The sequence below is a fragment of the Chenopodium album genome, chromosome 2 (genome assembly GCF_948465745.1).
Source record: "Chenopodium album chromosome 2, dcCheAlbu1.1, whole genome shotgun sequence".
NCBI lineage: Eukaryota > Viridiplantae > Streptophyta > Magnoliopsida > Caryophyllales > Amaranthaceae > Chenopodium > Chenopodium album.
The window spans coordinates 2,083,636-2,100,300 of NC_137835.1; the positions used below are offsets into that span (position 1 = coordinate 2,083,636).

General features: G+C 33.5%; 2 protein-coding genes across 2 annotated transcripts; one reads left to right on the forward strand and one right to left on the reverse strand.

Annotated features, from left to right (window-relative positions):
* The first annotated feature begins 2,632 nt into the window (after positions 1-2,632).
* On the forward strand, positions 2,633-10,648 carry LOC145592598 (cellulose synthase-like protein G3). Its single transcript, XM_081649106.1, has 6 exons — positions 2,633-3,279; positions 6,333-6,482; positions 6,852-6,977; positions 8,463-8,906; positions 9,027-9,374; positions 9,879-10,648. The coding sequence occupies exons 1-6, from the start codon at positions 2,674-2,676 to the stop codon at positions 10,413-10,415; spliced, it is 2,211 nt and encodes a 736-aa protein (XP_081505232.1). The 5' UTR covers positions 2,633-2,673; the 3' UTR covers positions 10,416-10,648.
* Positions 10,649-11,012: 364 nt separating this feature from the next.
* On the reverse strand, positions 11,013-13,342 carry LOC145579191 (putative E3 ubiquitin-protein ligase RHA4A). Its single transcript, XM_081636442.1, has 3 exons — positions 12,991-13,342; positions 12,681-12,766; positions 11,013-11,761 (listed from the first exon to the last, which is right to left on the reverse strand). The coding sequence occupies exons 1-3, from the start codon at positions 13,216-13,218 to the stop codon at positions 11,422-11,424; spliced, it is 654 nt and encodes a 217-aa protein (XP_081492568.1). The 5' UTR covers positions 13,219-13,342; the 3' UTR covers positions 11,013-11,421.
* Positions 13,343-16,665: the final 3,323 nt, after the last annotated feature.

Below are 16,665 nucleotides of genomic sequence, written 5' to 3' on the forward strand. Positions count from 1 at the left end.
GCCTCAACCACCTGTACCACCACCACCACCAACTGCCTTCCCTAAACCCTGTCAACCCGCCACCACCGCCAACCGCCTTAATCCAAAAAAACACCAAAAAATTAATCCCACAAATTAAACCCAAATTACCAGAAAATTAAACACTATAAAATTAAACCCGTAAAAAAATATAACCCACAAAATTAAACCCAAAATAAAAGAAAATTAAACCCATAAAAAATATAACCTACAAAAATATATCCACAAAATTAGTCACCAAAAACGAACCACAAAACAAACCCAAATTAAAAACGAAAATCAAACCCAAACATAACAAATATCAAACCAAAAAAAAAAAAAAAAAAAAAAAAAAAAAAAAAAACGAAATCGAAAATCAATCCCAAAATGAACAAAATCTAACAAAAAAAATCAACATTCGTGGAAATTCGAACAAGAAATGCAAAACAAATTCGGAAAAAAAAATCAAACAAATAAGTATTAACACGATAACATACCTTAAACCCCAAATAGACTTCTAATTTCATCTCAAAATTGGTTTAGAAGGCCAAATTGGACCATAAAAAGTCTAGATCTAGGCTTTTCATGGTCCAATTTGAGCTTAAAAACCGTTAATATGTTCAACCATAAGATTATGAAGGTGGAGCTCGTGGTGGTGGGCTAGTGATTGTAACGGTGGAGGTCGTGGTGGTGACGCTGTTGAAGGTCGTGGTGACTAAAAGAAGAAAGGAGATGAAGAGATGAGAAAAAAAGAGGAGATGAAGAGAAAGGATGGGTGAGAATGGAAAAGGAAAGAGAAGATGGAGAAAATGAGGAGAGAGGAAAAGATAGGTTAGGGGTGAGAAAAACGGCTGCTTCTAACATATAATAGGGTTAGGGTGGGTTATGCACGAGTTTTATACTCCATTTTATTAAAAAAAATCATAACTTTATTACGACCGCTCTTAGCGGTCGCAAATGGTCGCGAATTGCGACCGTTTCCATGACAGTCGTAATTGTCGCAATTTGCGACCGTTTTGGCGGTCGCAAATAGTCTAAAATTGCGACCGTTTCTATGACGGTCGTAATGGTCGCAATTTGCGACCGTTTATGGCAGTCGCAATTTGCGACCGTTTCTATGACGGTCGTAATGGTCGCAATTTGCGACCGTTTTTGACGGTCGCAATAGAGTTGTTTTTATTTACAATTATTTTTAACATGTATATTATTTTTAAATACTTTTGCGACCGTTAAATAGCCTAAAAACGGTCGCAAATCTGCGACCGCCTTAAGAACGGTCGCAAATCTGCGACCGCCTTAAAAACGGTCGCAAATATTATATTTTGCGACCGTTTTAATGACGGTCGTAAAAAAACGGTCGTAATTTGACCGAATTTTAGTAGTGTGGGATAGAGTTTGGGGAAACTCTAAGAGTGTTTTATTTCTTTGAGTGAAGCAAGGAGAAAGAGAGAGTTAGAGAGATCGTCTGAGGGATCAGTTGAAGGGAGCTTAAGTTCGTTGAGGGACTTGAGTTTAGAGTCTTAATTTGTAATAGGTTGTTTGCCCTATTATTATTAAGAGTTGAGTTTAAAATCCCTTGTGGTCGTGGTTTTTCTTCTTGATTAGGGCCAAGAAGTTTTCTACGTAAAATCTCTCTTTGCACTTTTAGTTTTTGTTTGAGTTCCTTTATAAATTCCGCAAAAATTACCCTAGTTCCTCTACAATACAATTCACCCCCCTCTTGTATTGTTCATTCGAGTCAACATATATGTTTTGTAAATATATAGAAGCTATGCACCTAGTTGCACTCCAATAATGAGAGTGAGGGGTAGCTCAAGTAGTTAGAGCTTCCCTCCCGGTTCCAAGAGATCTAGGGATCGATTCTCACCCCCGCCCTTGTGGCTCTCTAAACAAAAAAAAAAAAGTTGCACTCCAATAATAATGACTAATGCATAAGTGAACATATATACTATGTGTAAATTTAAGTACGTCTGTCACTAAAATAGGGGCAGAAAAAATATATACGATACAAATAAAATTTAATAATGAAAGTTATTTACTTTCTCTGTCCCATAATAATACTTTGGACCTTGGGGTAGATACGTAATTTAAGAAAGCTATAAGTAAATCCATTTAAAATCGGAGTAGTATATGCTACTCCCTCTATCCCTTAATACAAAGTCTATTTTTAACATTTATTACTCACACAATAAAGAGAAAGAGGCTTTATATTAAGGCCATGTTTGGTAAATGGCTTTTTGGTGGCTTTTTGATTAGCTTTTGGCTTTTGGCTTTTTTATGAGGTCAAACAGTCAAAAAATGAGTTTGGTAATTGGCTTTTTAGCCCGTGAAAAAGCTGGTTTTTAAGCCAAAATGAAAAAGCTGCTTTGAGTAGCTTTTTTGTTGGCTTTTGGCTTGTTGGCCCACAAATTATCTAATAAACAGCTAACTACCAACAATTAATTTACCAAACACTTTTATAAATAGCTAGCTTTAACAGCCAATTTCAAAAGCCATTATAAACAGTCAAACATACCAGCTGGTCAAACAAGCCAAGTGAACCAGCCAACAGCCAATTGCCAAACAAGGCCTAAGAGACGGAGGGAGTACTTCGTAAATTCATATATATCGGTACGCGTACTATATCTAGGCACCCCTACTTGCCTTCCATACAAAGTATTACACAAGTGAACAACCATGGAAGGTCCAAAAACGCCCACCACTACCACCAACCCTCCACTCCACACTCACAAGCTCCTCTGTCGAGCCAAGTTCAACCACCTTTACATGGCGGTTTACGCGACGGCTTTACTAACCCTTCTCTACCACCATATACACACACTCCTCAACTCATCTTTTACTCTCCCCCTTCTCCTCCTCATCATCTCTGACCTAGTCCTCGCCTTCTCATGGGTCTGCACCCAATCCTACCACGTCCTCCCTATTCGCCGCCAAGAACACCTCGAAAACCTCGAAACACTAAACTTAACCAAAGGAGACGAAGCATTCCCATCGGTTGACATATTCATATGTACAGCGGACCCCGATAAGGAGCCACCCATGGGGACGGTGAACACGGCGTTGTCGGTCATGGCTTACGATTACCCACCGGAGAAGATATCGGTGTATGTGTCCGATGATGGTGGGTCCCAGGTTACTCTGTTTGCTTTCATGGAAGCTGCTAAGTTTGGCCGCCATTGGTTGCCTTTCTGTAGGGAAAATAATGTGGTGGAAAGGTGTCCTGAAGCTTACTTTAATGGCGGTTTCTACGCTACTAGTTCAATTGAAGCTCACAAAATGAAGGTATTTAATTTACATTTTACTACTTTAATGGCGGTTTATACGCTACTAGTAATCTCTCCATATATATCGGTCTCTAATTAAATAAAAATATTTGGATACAATATTTTAAACTTACAAACATAAAGTATAACAAATTTCTTATAGATCTTAAGAGAGTAGAACTATTTTTTGTTTAAATAAAATCTAAAAATCAAAGAAATTTACTCATATGTATGTACTTGATCACTATCTTATAGGCTCACTATTATATACACAAAAGTACAAATAATTATTAATTTTAAACAGAGAAAATATGCATAATTTGAAACGGACAAAGTACGCAATTTACTCCGGAAGGTGATCGATAGGTATTAATAAAAAAAATAAAATAAAAAAAAAAACTTAGATACGATACTTATCAATTAACTTGTGACTTTATCAACTCAATTTAAATCATGTATGTAGTGCACATATAGGGGTGGTTTTAAACATGTGGAGAGTAATCGACTATATAAAGCCCCTAAGTAATTAAATTTACTAAAGCTCTAATATATGAAATTTACTAAAACAGAGTAAAGAGAAAACTTGTTAATTAATAGTTTATTCTTCAATTTTATCATAAAATTTATAATATAGTAATAGATTTTTCCTTAAAGAAATTCAATTTAACAAAATTACTCTAAACCGTTTTCAGTGTTAATATTTGTAGCGTGCACATAAAATAAGATTTGGAATTTAGTAAAGAAAAGGAAGTTCACGTGAGCTTGACCAATAGTGGAAGCGGTAGAACCGCAATAATAACCAATATTATACGAAGTACAATTATATATTTGTTCAACTTCAACTCTTCAAGGTGATCTTGAGGCTATGGCCAGTGGCTTATGGATTGCTTTAAAATGTTTGTATCAGCCAACTTTGTCGGTATATTTTTCAATTTTAACTTGAACGAGGTTTGTCTACTTCGATAGTGTACATTGTACAATAATATGCCACTGCAAAATTTTCAGAATAAATTTACTTTCATTCCTATATTCTATCGTATATAAATAATAAATTCAAAGTTATAAGTAAGTTATGCGTTAATTAAAGTTAAATTATGAAAAATTTGGATTTTGGTACCTCGAATATAGGGGTAATTGAAATTTCGTACGCGTTTAAAATTTATTTTTAAATTGGTACCTCCAAAAACACAAAACTGTAGATTTCAGTACCTCCGTCCATATTCCGTTAAGTTTTCCGTTAGTGGGGCCCATGATCTAATTATTTAATAATTTAATTTATTAAAAAAAAAAACAAATTATAAAAAAAAAACTTAAAAAATAATAATAAAAAAATGAAAAATCCCTAAAATCTTAACCAGCCACCACCGGCGCCAACCCCCACCGCCGTCACCCAATCCCAACTGACCACCCTTGACCCACGAAGTCAGCCGACCGACCTTCCTCGAACCACGAAACCAGTCGTCCGACCACTCTCGTTCGACCTTCGAAACGAGCCCAACTGTACCCTAACAACCTCAGCCCCGATTTGGTTTCAGGGTAAAGGGTGAGAGGAGTACGACGGTTTGTGGGTTTTGGTATGGGTGTGGGTTGGGGTTTCGACAGTTCGGCGACGGTTTTGGGTAGGGGAGAGGAGTTCTGCGGCAGTGGTGGGTTGATTTGCTGCTGTCGGCGGTGGTGGGTTTCGGGGAAGGGGAAAACAGGGAGGGAAAGGGAAAGGGAGGGGATGGGGTGTCGCGGCCAGGAAAGAGGAAGGGAGGGAAGATGGTGGTGGTTGCGCTAGGGTTTCAGGGAAGGGGAAAACAGGAGGGAAAGAGAAGAGGTGGCCGGCGCCGGTGCCAGAGAAAATTGGCCACCAATAGCCGGAAGCCGGCGCCGGCGCTGGTGGCAGTGGGCCAGTGGCTGTTTTTTTTTTAATTATTTTTTAAGTTTTTTTTTTATAAAATGTTTTTTCTTTTTTTTTTTAATAAATTAAATTATTAAATAATTAGATAATGGGCCCCATTAACGGAAAACTTAACGGAACTGAACGGAGGTACAGAAATCTACAATTTTGTGTTTTTGGAGGTACCAATTTAAAAATAAATTTTAAACGGGTACGAAATTTCAATTACCCCTATATTCGAGGTACCAAAATCCAAATTTTCCTTAAATTATTGTACTTGTACACCTTCTTTGTACATCTTTTTTATTTGTATTTGTACACCTTGTAATTGTTATTACTTTATTACTCCCTCCGTTTTTAAATACTTGCTCCATTTTTATTTTTTCCACTATTCATTTATCTTACCTTGACTAATGTTTGTGATTTATACATAAGAAAAAATATAGTTATGTGGGTACTTGTTGGAATCATCTCAATGAATAGATTGTTAATTTTCAATTATTAGAATGTATATTTATTGATAATTAAAGATATTAGTGATCAAAGATTAGCATCGGCATACGTGTCCAAGAGAAATGGAGCAAGTATTTAAAAACGGAGGGAGTAGATAAGACACGAAGTAAACTCTACTAATTTAAATTATACTCCGTAATATTTTTTTTTTGTTCCACTCGATTAGCCCTTTAGACTAATTCGAATTTGGAGTTCATTTATGAGTTAGATTTCAGTCCCTTATACAGTAATCTTTAACCTAAGTTGTAATATGTAGATGTACACAGTACACAAGGATATCTAATTTTTTACGTAGTTTGAAGTAATCTCCTAGAGTCCTAGTTCCTAATTGTTATACGAGTAGTTATTTTATGTTTTTGTTTTACTATATATACGTCATACTACTACATATGTATTTACTTCCTAATAAATGTCCTTGTTTGGAAATTTTCAAAAAAAAAAAAAAAAAAAGGCTATTTTACTTACCTTAGTATTTCCATATGTTCATTGTTCAACCATGCATATTTAATGAACATATTTAAATTTAATCTAGCTAACTCCACAACCCACATCGGCCACATGTTTATAAAATCGCAATTAATTACTCGGGTACTCCTTCCGTCCCTTATTACATTTGTAAATTATGATTTGTAGATTTTTTTTCTCTAATAATTACGATTTGTAAATTGTGGTTGCAGACAATGTACGAAAGCATGAAGGTAAGAGTAGAAAATGCACTAGAGAGAGGGAAGGTTGAAGAGAGGCATATTGATGACGAAGAAATGTTAGACGCCTTTGCCAAATGGACCAACAACTTTACACGACAAGTTCACCCTACCGTAATACAGGTCTGTTTCACCTTTCAAATCATAATTCCTTCATTTCTAATTTAATTTGATGCCACATCTTGAGTTTTGAGTTTTTGACTCTATATATAAACTCTACTTTGACTAATTTTTGTGATTTATATAAAAAAATAGTCAAATACAATCTTGTTGACATTCTTTTAATGTGTGATTTTAAAATATCAAAATTTTTTTTTCTTTTCTTTTTTTTTGTCTTTTCTTTTTTTTTTTTCTAATGATGATCAAATAGGAATGTGTCTAAAAGAAATGAATATTTTAATTAAAAGCATTAAACCGGATATTGCATTATACCTATGGAATATTTCATAAATTATAACAATGATTTAAGGCGTCATGTTATTTGTATATCAGGTTTTACTATCTACTACGAAAGACAAAGACGTAACTGGTAAATTGATGCCAAACTTGATTTATGTATCAAGAGAGAAAAGTAAGATCCATCACCATCGCTTCAAGGCAGGTGCCCTCAATGCTTTGGTAAGTGTAAATTAACATCTATGTTTCTACTAGTAATGAAGGGGTTGATAATTCGATATACTCTTTTACCAGCTTAACTATTTAAGATTAAGGGTCAATTCTGTTCAGCTTAATTTCAGTTTGGCTTCAATCAATTCAGTTCACTTTAGTTCCTAATTCTCTTATCTCATAAACAATTTATTTTAGCTATATTCTATTCAGTTAGGTTTTGTTAAGCTCTAATCAGTTTAGTTGTTTTCATTAATCGAAACAGGCCCTAAAACACATAAAATGAGATGAAAGGAGTTCTGAGTTACATGTAACCTTTTAAAGCCCTCTAACATTATTAAGAAAATTTCTCCGCCAGTCTAATAGGACCCAATCGTATAGAAAATTACACAATCAAGATTGTTGACCACAAAATTATGATTTATATATCTAATGATAAAAAAAAAAAAAAAAAATCTTATCCTGCCTTTGTATACCACTAGGTTTCAGTTTAGTTTGATTTGTCTGACACTTTCATTTTTTTTTTTTTTTTGTATCCATAATGGGATGATTTACAAAAATATACTTCCTCCGTTCTGTTAATATTGCAACAAGGAGGAAATTACGCATCCCAATACACATTTTATATGCTAAATATCTATAATTGTGTAAGAGTAAAAATTATAAAAAGTTGATATTGTGAAAGTATTTTATGAGACGAATCCAACAAGATCTCACTTGACTATATTTTGCTTAAGGTATAACTCATATTATATTGTCAAACAAGAGTGATGAATAGTGCAAAAAGTCCATTGTTGCAATATTAATAGAACGGAGGAAGTAGCTTTTAAGAAACTTATTTACAGTTTTGCATTGGAATGAAACTTATTTACGAAAATATAGTCCACGTAGGCTTGGAGATACATTTGGAGGTAATTTTTTTCTTTAGAGACAAACCGCTACCTTAAGTAGCGGCTATAGTCTAAAACCGCTACTTGAGGTAACGGTTTGTCATTAGTACTCTAAGTAAAGATACATTTAATCAATTTATGAAGGGTAAAATCGCTACCTCAAGTAGCGGTTTTAGTACATAAACCGCTACTTGAGGTAGCGGTTTTACTTTGAAAAATAATAAATTAAAATAAAATCTTATTCGAGCCTACGTGGACAGTAATTTCGTAATTAAGTTTCATTCCAACGCAAAAGTGTAAATAAGTTTTAAAATAACCATACTTTCGTAAATCATCCTCCATAATGCATATGTTCTTATAGTCTTATACTCTTATAGACATATATTTGTATAATATATTAATGTCAATTGTCTGTATATTAATAAAGTATTTGAATTAATGCTGAATTTTCAGTTTCATATCAATATACTACCTCCGTTACAAGTTATGTGCAACGATTTGACATAAAGTAGAGAGGGAAAATGTCTAATCGTTGCACATAACTTGTAACGGAGGTAGTAGTGACTTTGTTGTTTATAGGTTTTTTTTTGGTTCATGTTGTTTATAGGTTCGTGTATCAGCAACAATGACAAATGCACCAATAGTACTAACATTGGACTGTGACACATACTCTAATGATCCACAAACCATCAAACGGGCTTTATGTTACTTTTTGGATCCTGAAATTCGGCCCACATTAGCATATCTTCAATTTCCACAAATCTTTCGTGGGCTCAACAAAGGTGACATCTATTTCAGTGAACATAAACGTCTTTTCCAAATTAACACATTGGGAATGGATGGGCTTTCTGGCCCAAATTATGTTGGAACTGGATGCTTCTTTCAACGTCGAGCCTTCTTTGGAAGTCCGTCATCTTTGATCCACCCTGAAGTCCCCGAACTTGGCCCCGATCATGTCGTAAATAAGCTCATTAGATCACAAGAGATTCTCGAATTGGCCCACTCCGTCGCTGCTTGCAATTATGAGAACGAAGAGGAGTGGGGCGAGAAGGTGAGACTGTCTTACACTAATTTAATACTGTCTTCATTTCATGCTTTTTGAGAATTTTCAAGTCTTGGCAACATATTTATCTCATACTATAATGTAATTTACTACTCCATGTTTGTATAGTTGGGCTTCCGGTATGGGTCATTAGTGGAGGATTATAATACGGGCTACCGGATGAAATGTGAGGGATGGAGGTCCATGTTTTGCAGCCCACAAAGGCCGGCTTTCTTGGGGGACTCACCAGTGACACTAATTGACTTGCTAAGCCAATGTAAAAGATGGATGAATGGGCTTCTTGATGTTCTCTTCTCAAGATATAGTACAATGACTTATGGTATTCAGAAATTGGGCCTAGTCATGAGTTTCACTTATACACATTACACACTTTGGCCCATTATCTCCATTCCATTCACCATTTATGCTTTCATCCCTCAACTTGCTCTCATCAAAGGAATTTCCACCTTCCCAGAGGTAAGTAAAACAACTACTACTTCCGGTCTAAAATACTCGCTACTTTAGAATATTTTATATCTCACAAATAATAACCCAAAGTTGCGAGTAATTTAGACCGGAGGTAGTATATAATTTCTATTTCGTAAACGTAACAATTTTTTTACTTGTATATGTGTAACTATTTTTTTCCCCTAAGGGTAAAATACATGACAAATTTTAATACAATGGTATGATACTCTTAGAATGGCAAGGTACAATTATATAAGCTTACAAAACAAAAGCTTTGACCAAAATATATTCTAATACTATTTTCGCCCAAACACGCTTACTTGCGGAGTTCTAATGGAATGTGGTACCAATGTCTCTATTACATTAGCCAACTAGTGAAAAGTTGGTGTCCAAAATTTTGAACTAACAAAATTGTCCTTACTAAGTTGTCATTTGTGTTAGTTTTTGAAATTTTTTATATGCACGCGGTTGAATATGTTATTCAAGTAACTAATCGCATGTGCTATGGTACAGATTTCAGACCCAAGGTTTATGTTGTACATATTTCTATTCATTGGGGCCAACGGAAAAGACCTAATAGACTTTCTTCTAGAGAAAGGAACATTTGAAAGGTGGTGGAATTCTCAAAGAATGTTGATGATATGTGGACTCTCAAGTTTCCTCTTTGGATGCATGGACTACACTCTTGGCTCATTAGGCATCGTGGTTCGTGGATTTGATGTGACTAGCAAACTACAAGACGATGAACTCAGCAAGAGGTACGATCAAGGGACTTTCGAGTTTGGTGTCGCGTCACCTATGTTTGTGCCTATGACAATGGCAGCCATAATCAACCTCATATCCTTTGTTGTGGGACTTTTAGGGGTGTTTAGAAAGGGGATGGAAAATATGGAAGGGCTTATTTTGCAGATTTTGTTGTCTGGTTTTGTGGTGATTAATTGCTGGCCACTTTATCAGGCTATGGTGTTTAGGAGTGACAAAGGGAGGATGCCCACTAAAATTACCCTAATTGCTGCATTTTTAGCTTCAATTTTGATTTTGGGAAGCTAAACTTATGGTTTTATAAACTCTTGTTTGTACTACTAATATACTTATAATGAAATTCCCCTTCTAAATAAAAATTTGAGTAGATCATATACATACATGCGTCTGACGGTCTAATTCTGATCCTACTTGAAACATGATGTACAAGTATGTTTAATTTCTTAGTTGGTTTACATTGGTATGTCCATCTTGTATTTCTTCACCTGTTTTATACTTTGTATTTTTAGTTCGTTGTATCATATTAAGTGACTTTATGACATATATTGAGACAAGTTTAACAAGGTCTGATTCTACTTTAAAAAATGTATGTTTCTCCTTACGTATAACTAATCATAAATTGTTAAATATAAGTATGTGAATATTATAAATGCCTTAAACGTTCATAATGGTATAGCACATTAGCACATTCTCCATTTTGGTTCTCCGTTTGATTCAAATTAAATGCAGAATTTTCACTTTGCAGTCCAATTTATTGTATAGCACATTAGCACATTCAAATTAAAACCAAAATCACACTACGACACAAGTACAAAATTGCACACATATAGTGAATAGTGATACATAAAAATGAAACAAAATATTCATTGTTTCATTTGGCACTCATAATTAGAAACTGAAGAATTTGTTACTCTCATATCTTGATGATTTAAGTATAAAAGACGTTACTAAATATATATAAGCTACAAGTTTTATTCAATTCATATTCATCCTAAGCTACAAAATTTTGGGGCAACCTTTTCCCCGTTAACTTATAGACCAACACCCAGAGCAATATGACACCCGGCGTGATAGATGCACCACCACAACGCTAGTCGTCGAGGTTATAAGCCAACACAAACATGTACACTATACTCCATAGTCGTCTCATGTATCATCACAACTATCCTAGGTACTACTACATGTACAATATTTAGAATTGGATTTTTTCATACCTCCTAACATAAACTTGGACGACGGATTTAATTTATTGGAACGTTACTTGGTTTAAATTAGAATTATATTTAAAGGTATTTTATGAAGCGTTGTTGCTACTTGAAGGTAGCTCATCAGCAATTTCAATTACATGCTCTTCCGTTCTTGTTGAGTTGTGCACTTCTGAGGTACTACCACTTCCAACGTTTTCTAACTCAAGTTGTGAGATAGGGTTACCATTTCCTAGGTTTACAAGGTCTGGACCAAGCCCAACGGGCCGGGCCGTCTTTAGGGTAGGCATGACATGGCACCTGCAGAGTGGACACGTAGCGTTGGTTCGGAGCCAGAGGCGGATGCAATCGCCATGGAACACGTGTTTGCACAATGGCAATTGTCTTAGCTCCTCCTTCAACTCAAACTCTCCCAAGCAAACACAACATCTAAGGAAGGGAAACAAATTAGAGTTAATAATTTTTAATTGAAGAAGCAAAAAGGTAAGCAAATTAAAAGAATATACGATATTATGGTAGACTTTTCAACATTTCGTTTCCCTTTGAATGCCTAACTATTAGGCAATTAGCTCACCATTGTCGTAATTCAAAATAAGCAAACAAAAGTAGTGCATTATAACATTCTTCAATATAAGGCGAAAGACAAAATTAGGCTACAATTTACACTTTTTTTTTCCCTTTTCATTCTTACTTTGGCCATTTGCTACATCAAAGTTTTACAATAAAAATAGAGCGAATCTAACAAATTTATTTAAGTGTCTAAAATTCTTCCTTATACGCATCAAAATTCAAAAGTATAGTTTTAGTAGCCTAAAAAGTAAAAACTTTATATTATATGACTAATTAATAAGTAAGCATGATAATGATGATGTGTGTTGTTATATATTCCTTTTATCTCTTTACCTTACAATAAAATTTATACGTGAAAAAAAAAAAAAAATGTTTATATCAAGCAATTTAGAGCCTACCAAACTTAGATTATTTTTTTTTTAAAGCTGGGTCGACCCCAATTGTGAGAAAAGCTTCTTAACAATATATTCTTTTAGAATTTCATTAGATTGAGAGGGCAGGAGATAAGAATATAATATATGCTTAAAAGATTAATTAAAACCTCCACTAATTAAATCTCATTTTGGCCACCTAGATTTAACACATCAGCTAAAATAAAGAAGAAAATAAATAAAGCATGCACTTTTTTAGAAGGTAAAACTGTAAAAGAAGTGACACAATCACTAACTCATAAAGTATAGCATTATCTTTATTCTTTAGCATTTTAAAATAAACCAAATAAGCTTTGATAATGATTATAATAGTAAGCAGTAAGCACAGTAATTAATCATTTACTTACAGTGAATCTTTTGCTCTTAATTCTTCATCAAACTGGATTACTTGTAACTTGTCCTTTATTTCTCCTTTGATCCCTATACTCCATGGCTAAAACCCAGAAAAAATAAAAAAAATAAAAAAATCAGAAACTTTATTTCAAATAATAAAAATAAATATATGACTAATATGATCACTTAAAAATTCGGATTTCTAAAGTGTTTTTTTCATTGCTCCATAATAATACTTCCTCCGCCCACAATTATGTGTACAACTATGAAGTACGAGAAGAAGTAAGAGTAAAGTACTAAAAATAGTAAGTGAAGAAAGCTTACAGGGGAAAGGAAAGAGACAGAGTGATGATGAACAGATTGCTGTAATCTTGGATGTGTTGACATATTATTGTTGGCTCTTCTCTTGAGATAAAAGAGATAAAATAAAAGAAATAAAATGATGGCAAATAATATTGGTATTGAAAATATAAATGCTTGATATAATTTAAGCTGTAATTCTTCTGGGTATAAATTTGGATTTGTAGGAATTTCATCTTCATGTCTCCCCATAATTTATAATATCAACTTAAACTAAGATTAGTAATAATACCACACAAAATTTTTATTGTTTTTAGATATTTAGAGTTGAAAGAGAAAGGGAAGGAGGATTTTGGTGCTTCAATTCAGCTCTATTTATATAGTAGTACAAGGGATTCAATTTATCAATTGATTTAATAATTTAGAAAAACAGTTGAGAAAACGACAATAAAAAATAAGCAACTTTTGTACATAATATAGGAGGCTAGAAGGGTGTTTTTAAATGAACCACAAATGATGAAATATTATTATTCTCTGTGTTTATTTCATTTTTATTATTTTGATGGGACAAGCCCATAATTCTCCACTAAGAGAGGAAAAAGATAGGAAAGAGAAAAAAGTTTATAGAAAAAATATTTTATGGGCCCAATATAACATTAAGCACAATTGGGGGCCTACTTGATGCTAATCTTTTAGCCCAAATGGAGCCCAATTATTATCCCACATTTTCAACTGAGGATGATAGGCAAGATAGTTAAAATGATTGGAGAATGCATAGTGGTAAAAATTAGAATTAATGAAATTTAATACTAGTATTTAGTGATGATAAAGTTCAAATTAAATTTTTTTTTATGTCAATTCTATTTTCTGCCATTTGAGAATGGAGTTCTTGTAAATTGTGGTTTTAAGTTATGGGTGTGACATTAAAGTACATGGAAGATGAGACAACATCATTTCTATCATGGGGTATGATGTCTTTATTTTTTAAAAAAAATGGTTTGTAACGATAATCAATTACTCGGTATGATTAATGTATATGACAATTTGGTTGTGAATCTAATTTTTGAAAATTGTCTTAATTAAATTATCAACTGTATGAATGAATATGTAACAGATATCTTCATATAAAAATATGTTTTCTTGACAAGATTGTCAACAATAAATATCGGTTTTTAGTCGGCCTGGGCTCAAATGTATAAAAGCTTTCTTTAAGTATATAGAAAGAATTTCATTTTATATTATCATCATTACAACTAACCATAAATTTTATAATACCCCTCATCATAAATTTTGTATACCAATTACAAAGTATTATTTTAGTTTGTTTCTCTTTCTAACAACTAAGATAACTATTCTACTCCATTTTTATTACAAAATATGAAAATATCCCTACTCATATTAGTCATATAATTATTATTTTTATTTTATCATTTTATAAAACATACATTTTTTTTTGGGGGGGGGGGGGGGGGGAGGGGAGATCACATGTTATTTCGTAGCAATTGACTTTTCTTTCTACAAATAAAATCACATATTTGATCTACCAATTTTGTTTGTTTCACTTGTTTTGACAAGGTTAGTTATAACTCTTAATAATAAGGTAAAATTGTCGGGAGATAATAAATTAACCAATGTTAGGAGCAAATGTTGTTGAAGACCTAGCATATAGTTCGACAAGAAGTTTGGTTTAACAGATCTTCAATTCAAGAGACGAATCACCACCACAACAACGCACCACCTTAAAATAAAATAGCTAGGTAAGTAAACACATTGTCTCTTTGAAGACCACATTTGAAAACCATGATTATGATAAGTGGTTGGTGGTGGTTCGGTTAAAACCTAACCACGAAAATTTTGTTACTTTGTCTTTTATCATGGAGTAAGTCTTAATTAATGAGAGTTGATAATTTGATATAAATAGATATATACGAATTATAATTAATTTTTAGTTTGAGATAAAGTTTGGATTTTGTGAATGGTCGATTTTTCTTAATTAAAAGGAACATTAAGAATTTTCTTGGTTTTCATCTGCTGCATTATCAATTTTATCATATCAATAAGACAATAATGGAGTTGATCATATTCTTCCTATCACACTCTAATATATATGGTGCATTTAGTTGCATACTTTTCCAAATTGCGCTGTATACTTGTATGATTTTTCAAACTGTATTCGAGTAATAGGCACAATACTACTTTCAAATATTACGGATTATATTATTTTTACAAACTAAATTATTTGACAATTTTATAATCACTAAAAATTATGTCTTTTGAATCTAAGAAATTGTATGTTACTTGTACGTATAATCGTGTATTTGATCACTTAACCCCTACGGCCCTGCATAAACTTTGTTTAATATTTCTTCATGACTTATAATTTATTACTTATTATAATATACGGAATACAAAATTTTATATGTGGGTGACCTACTATGTAGGTGGGTTTACTTGATTATGGGTTACTTGATCTTGGATTACTCAATAGGTCATGGGTTACTTGGTCAATCAGAGTTACCCGTGTATTAGCCGACCACACAGAGAAAGCATTGATTATAATAAAGTGATCCAAAAAAAACTATAGCTAAGGACCACAACCCTGTTTTACTCTATTAATTAATACAAAGCATACAAAACTTTTTCTTTTGCAATTAAATTAATGGAAGTAAGTTGTTACAAATCAAATAACAACATCTAGTGAAATGACTAGGATGTAATATATACTTAATTCAAGAGGTAAATCAACTTACATAGATTTATAACTTTTAAATTTGACTAATTTGTCCTATATACATTTGTTTACACAAAATTGAGTTTGAGACAATATATTGTTGAACTAAACAGTAAAGTTTTAATTGTTTATACGAAAGTGTTGTCTAAAGTTCTTCATGTAGGAATTTGCGAAGACGGACTTACAAAGTTAGTTGGAGTAGTTAAGATTATCAACTCTTAAACAATAAAGTTTCACCAATTAACACCCTGCATACTTTCACATCATCAACTCTTAACATCAGAAGAATTCTGACATGGCAGCCATTATCACCTTAAGACAAAATTGTAATCTTATAGTATGTACTCCTAATTCACCTTATTAAGATCTTTAATTATCTCATGAACCATTAGTTATCGCATGAGTTTCAAAAAAAAAAAAAAACTATAATATTGTATGCATCATTTCGCTCAAAGGTTTATCTAATTACGTAAGTAAATTTGCACTTATAAAGTAGTATTACGTAAGTAAAATTGCACTTATAAAGTAGGTGTTTCTGGTCAGGGTCAAGGTCAGGGTCGGGTGGGTGTTTATGGTCAGGGCCGAGGTCAAAGTCGGGTGGGTATTTCTGGTCAAGGTCGAAGTGGGTGTTTGTGAGTTGGTGTCGAGGTGTGAGTTTCTGGGTTAAGATCGGGGTAGACTGGCTACGGGAGATCGTGGTGGTGGCGGACTCACGATGAGTCCGTCTCACCCAAAACTTTACCACAAGGGATCGGAATATTGCTAGACAGTGGCGAATATATGTATCACCTTACATGACTTTACCAGCTACTTGCGCTAGTTGACATCCATACATAATAACCAATAACCTTAATTAGTGTACGGAGTAAGTGCATATAATTGGCATCCACCGGAGTGAGTGGATCAAAAAGTAAACAACCTCTAGTCTAAAATAAGATAAATGAGAAAGAAGTCAAGTCTAGAACTAT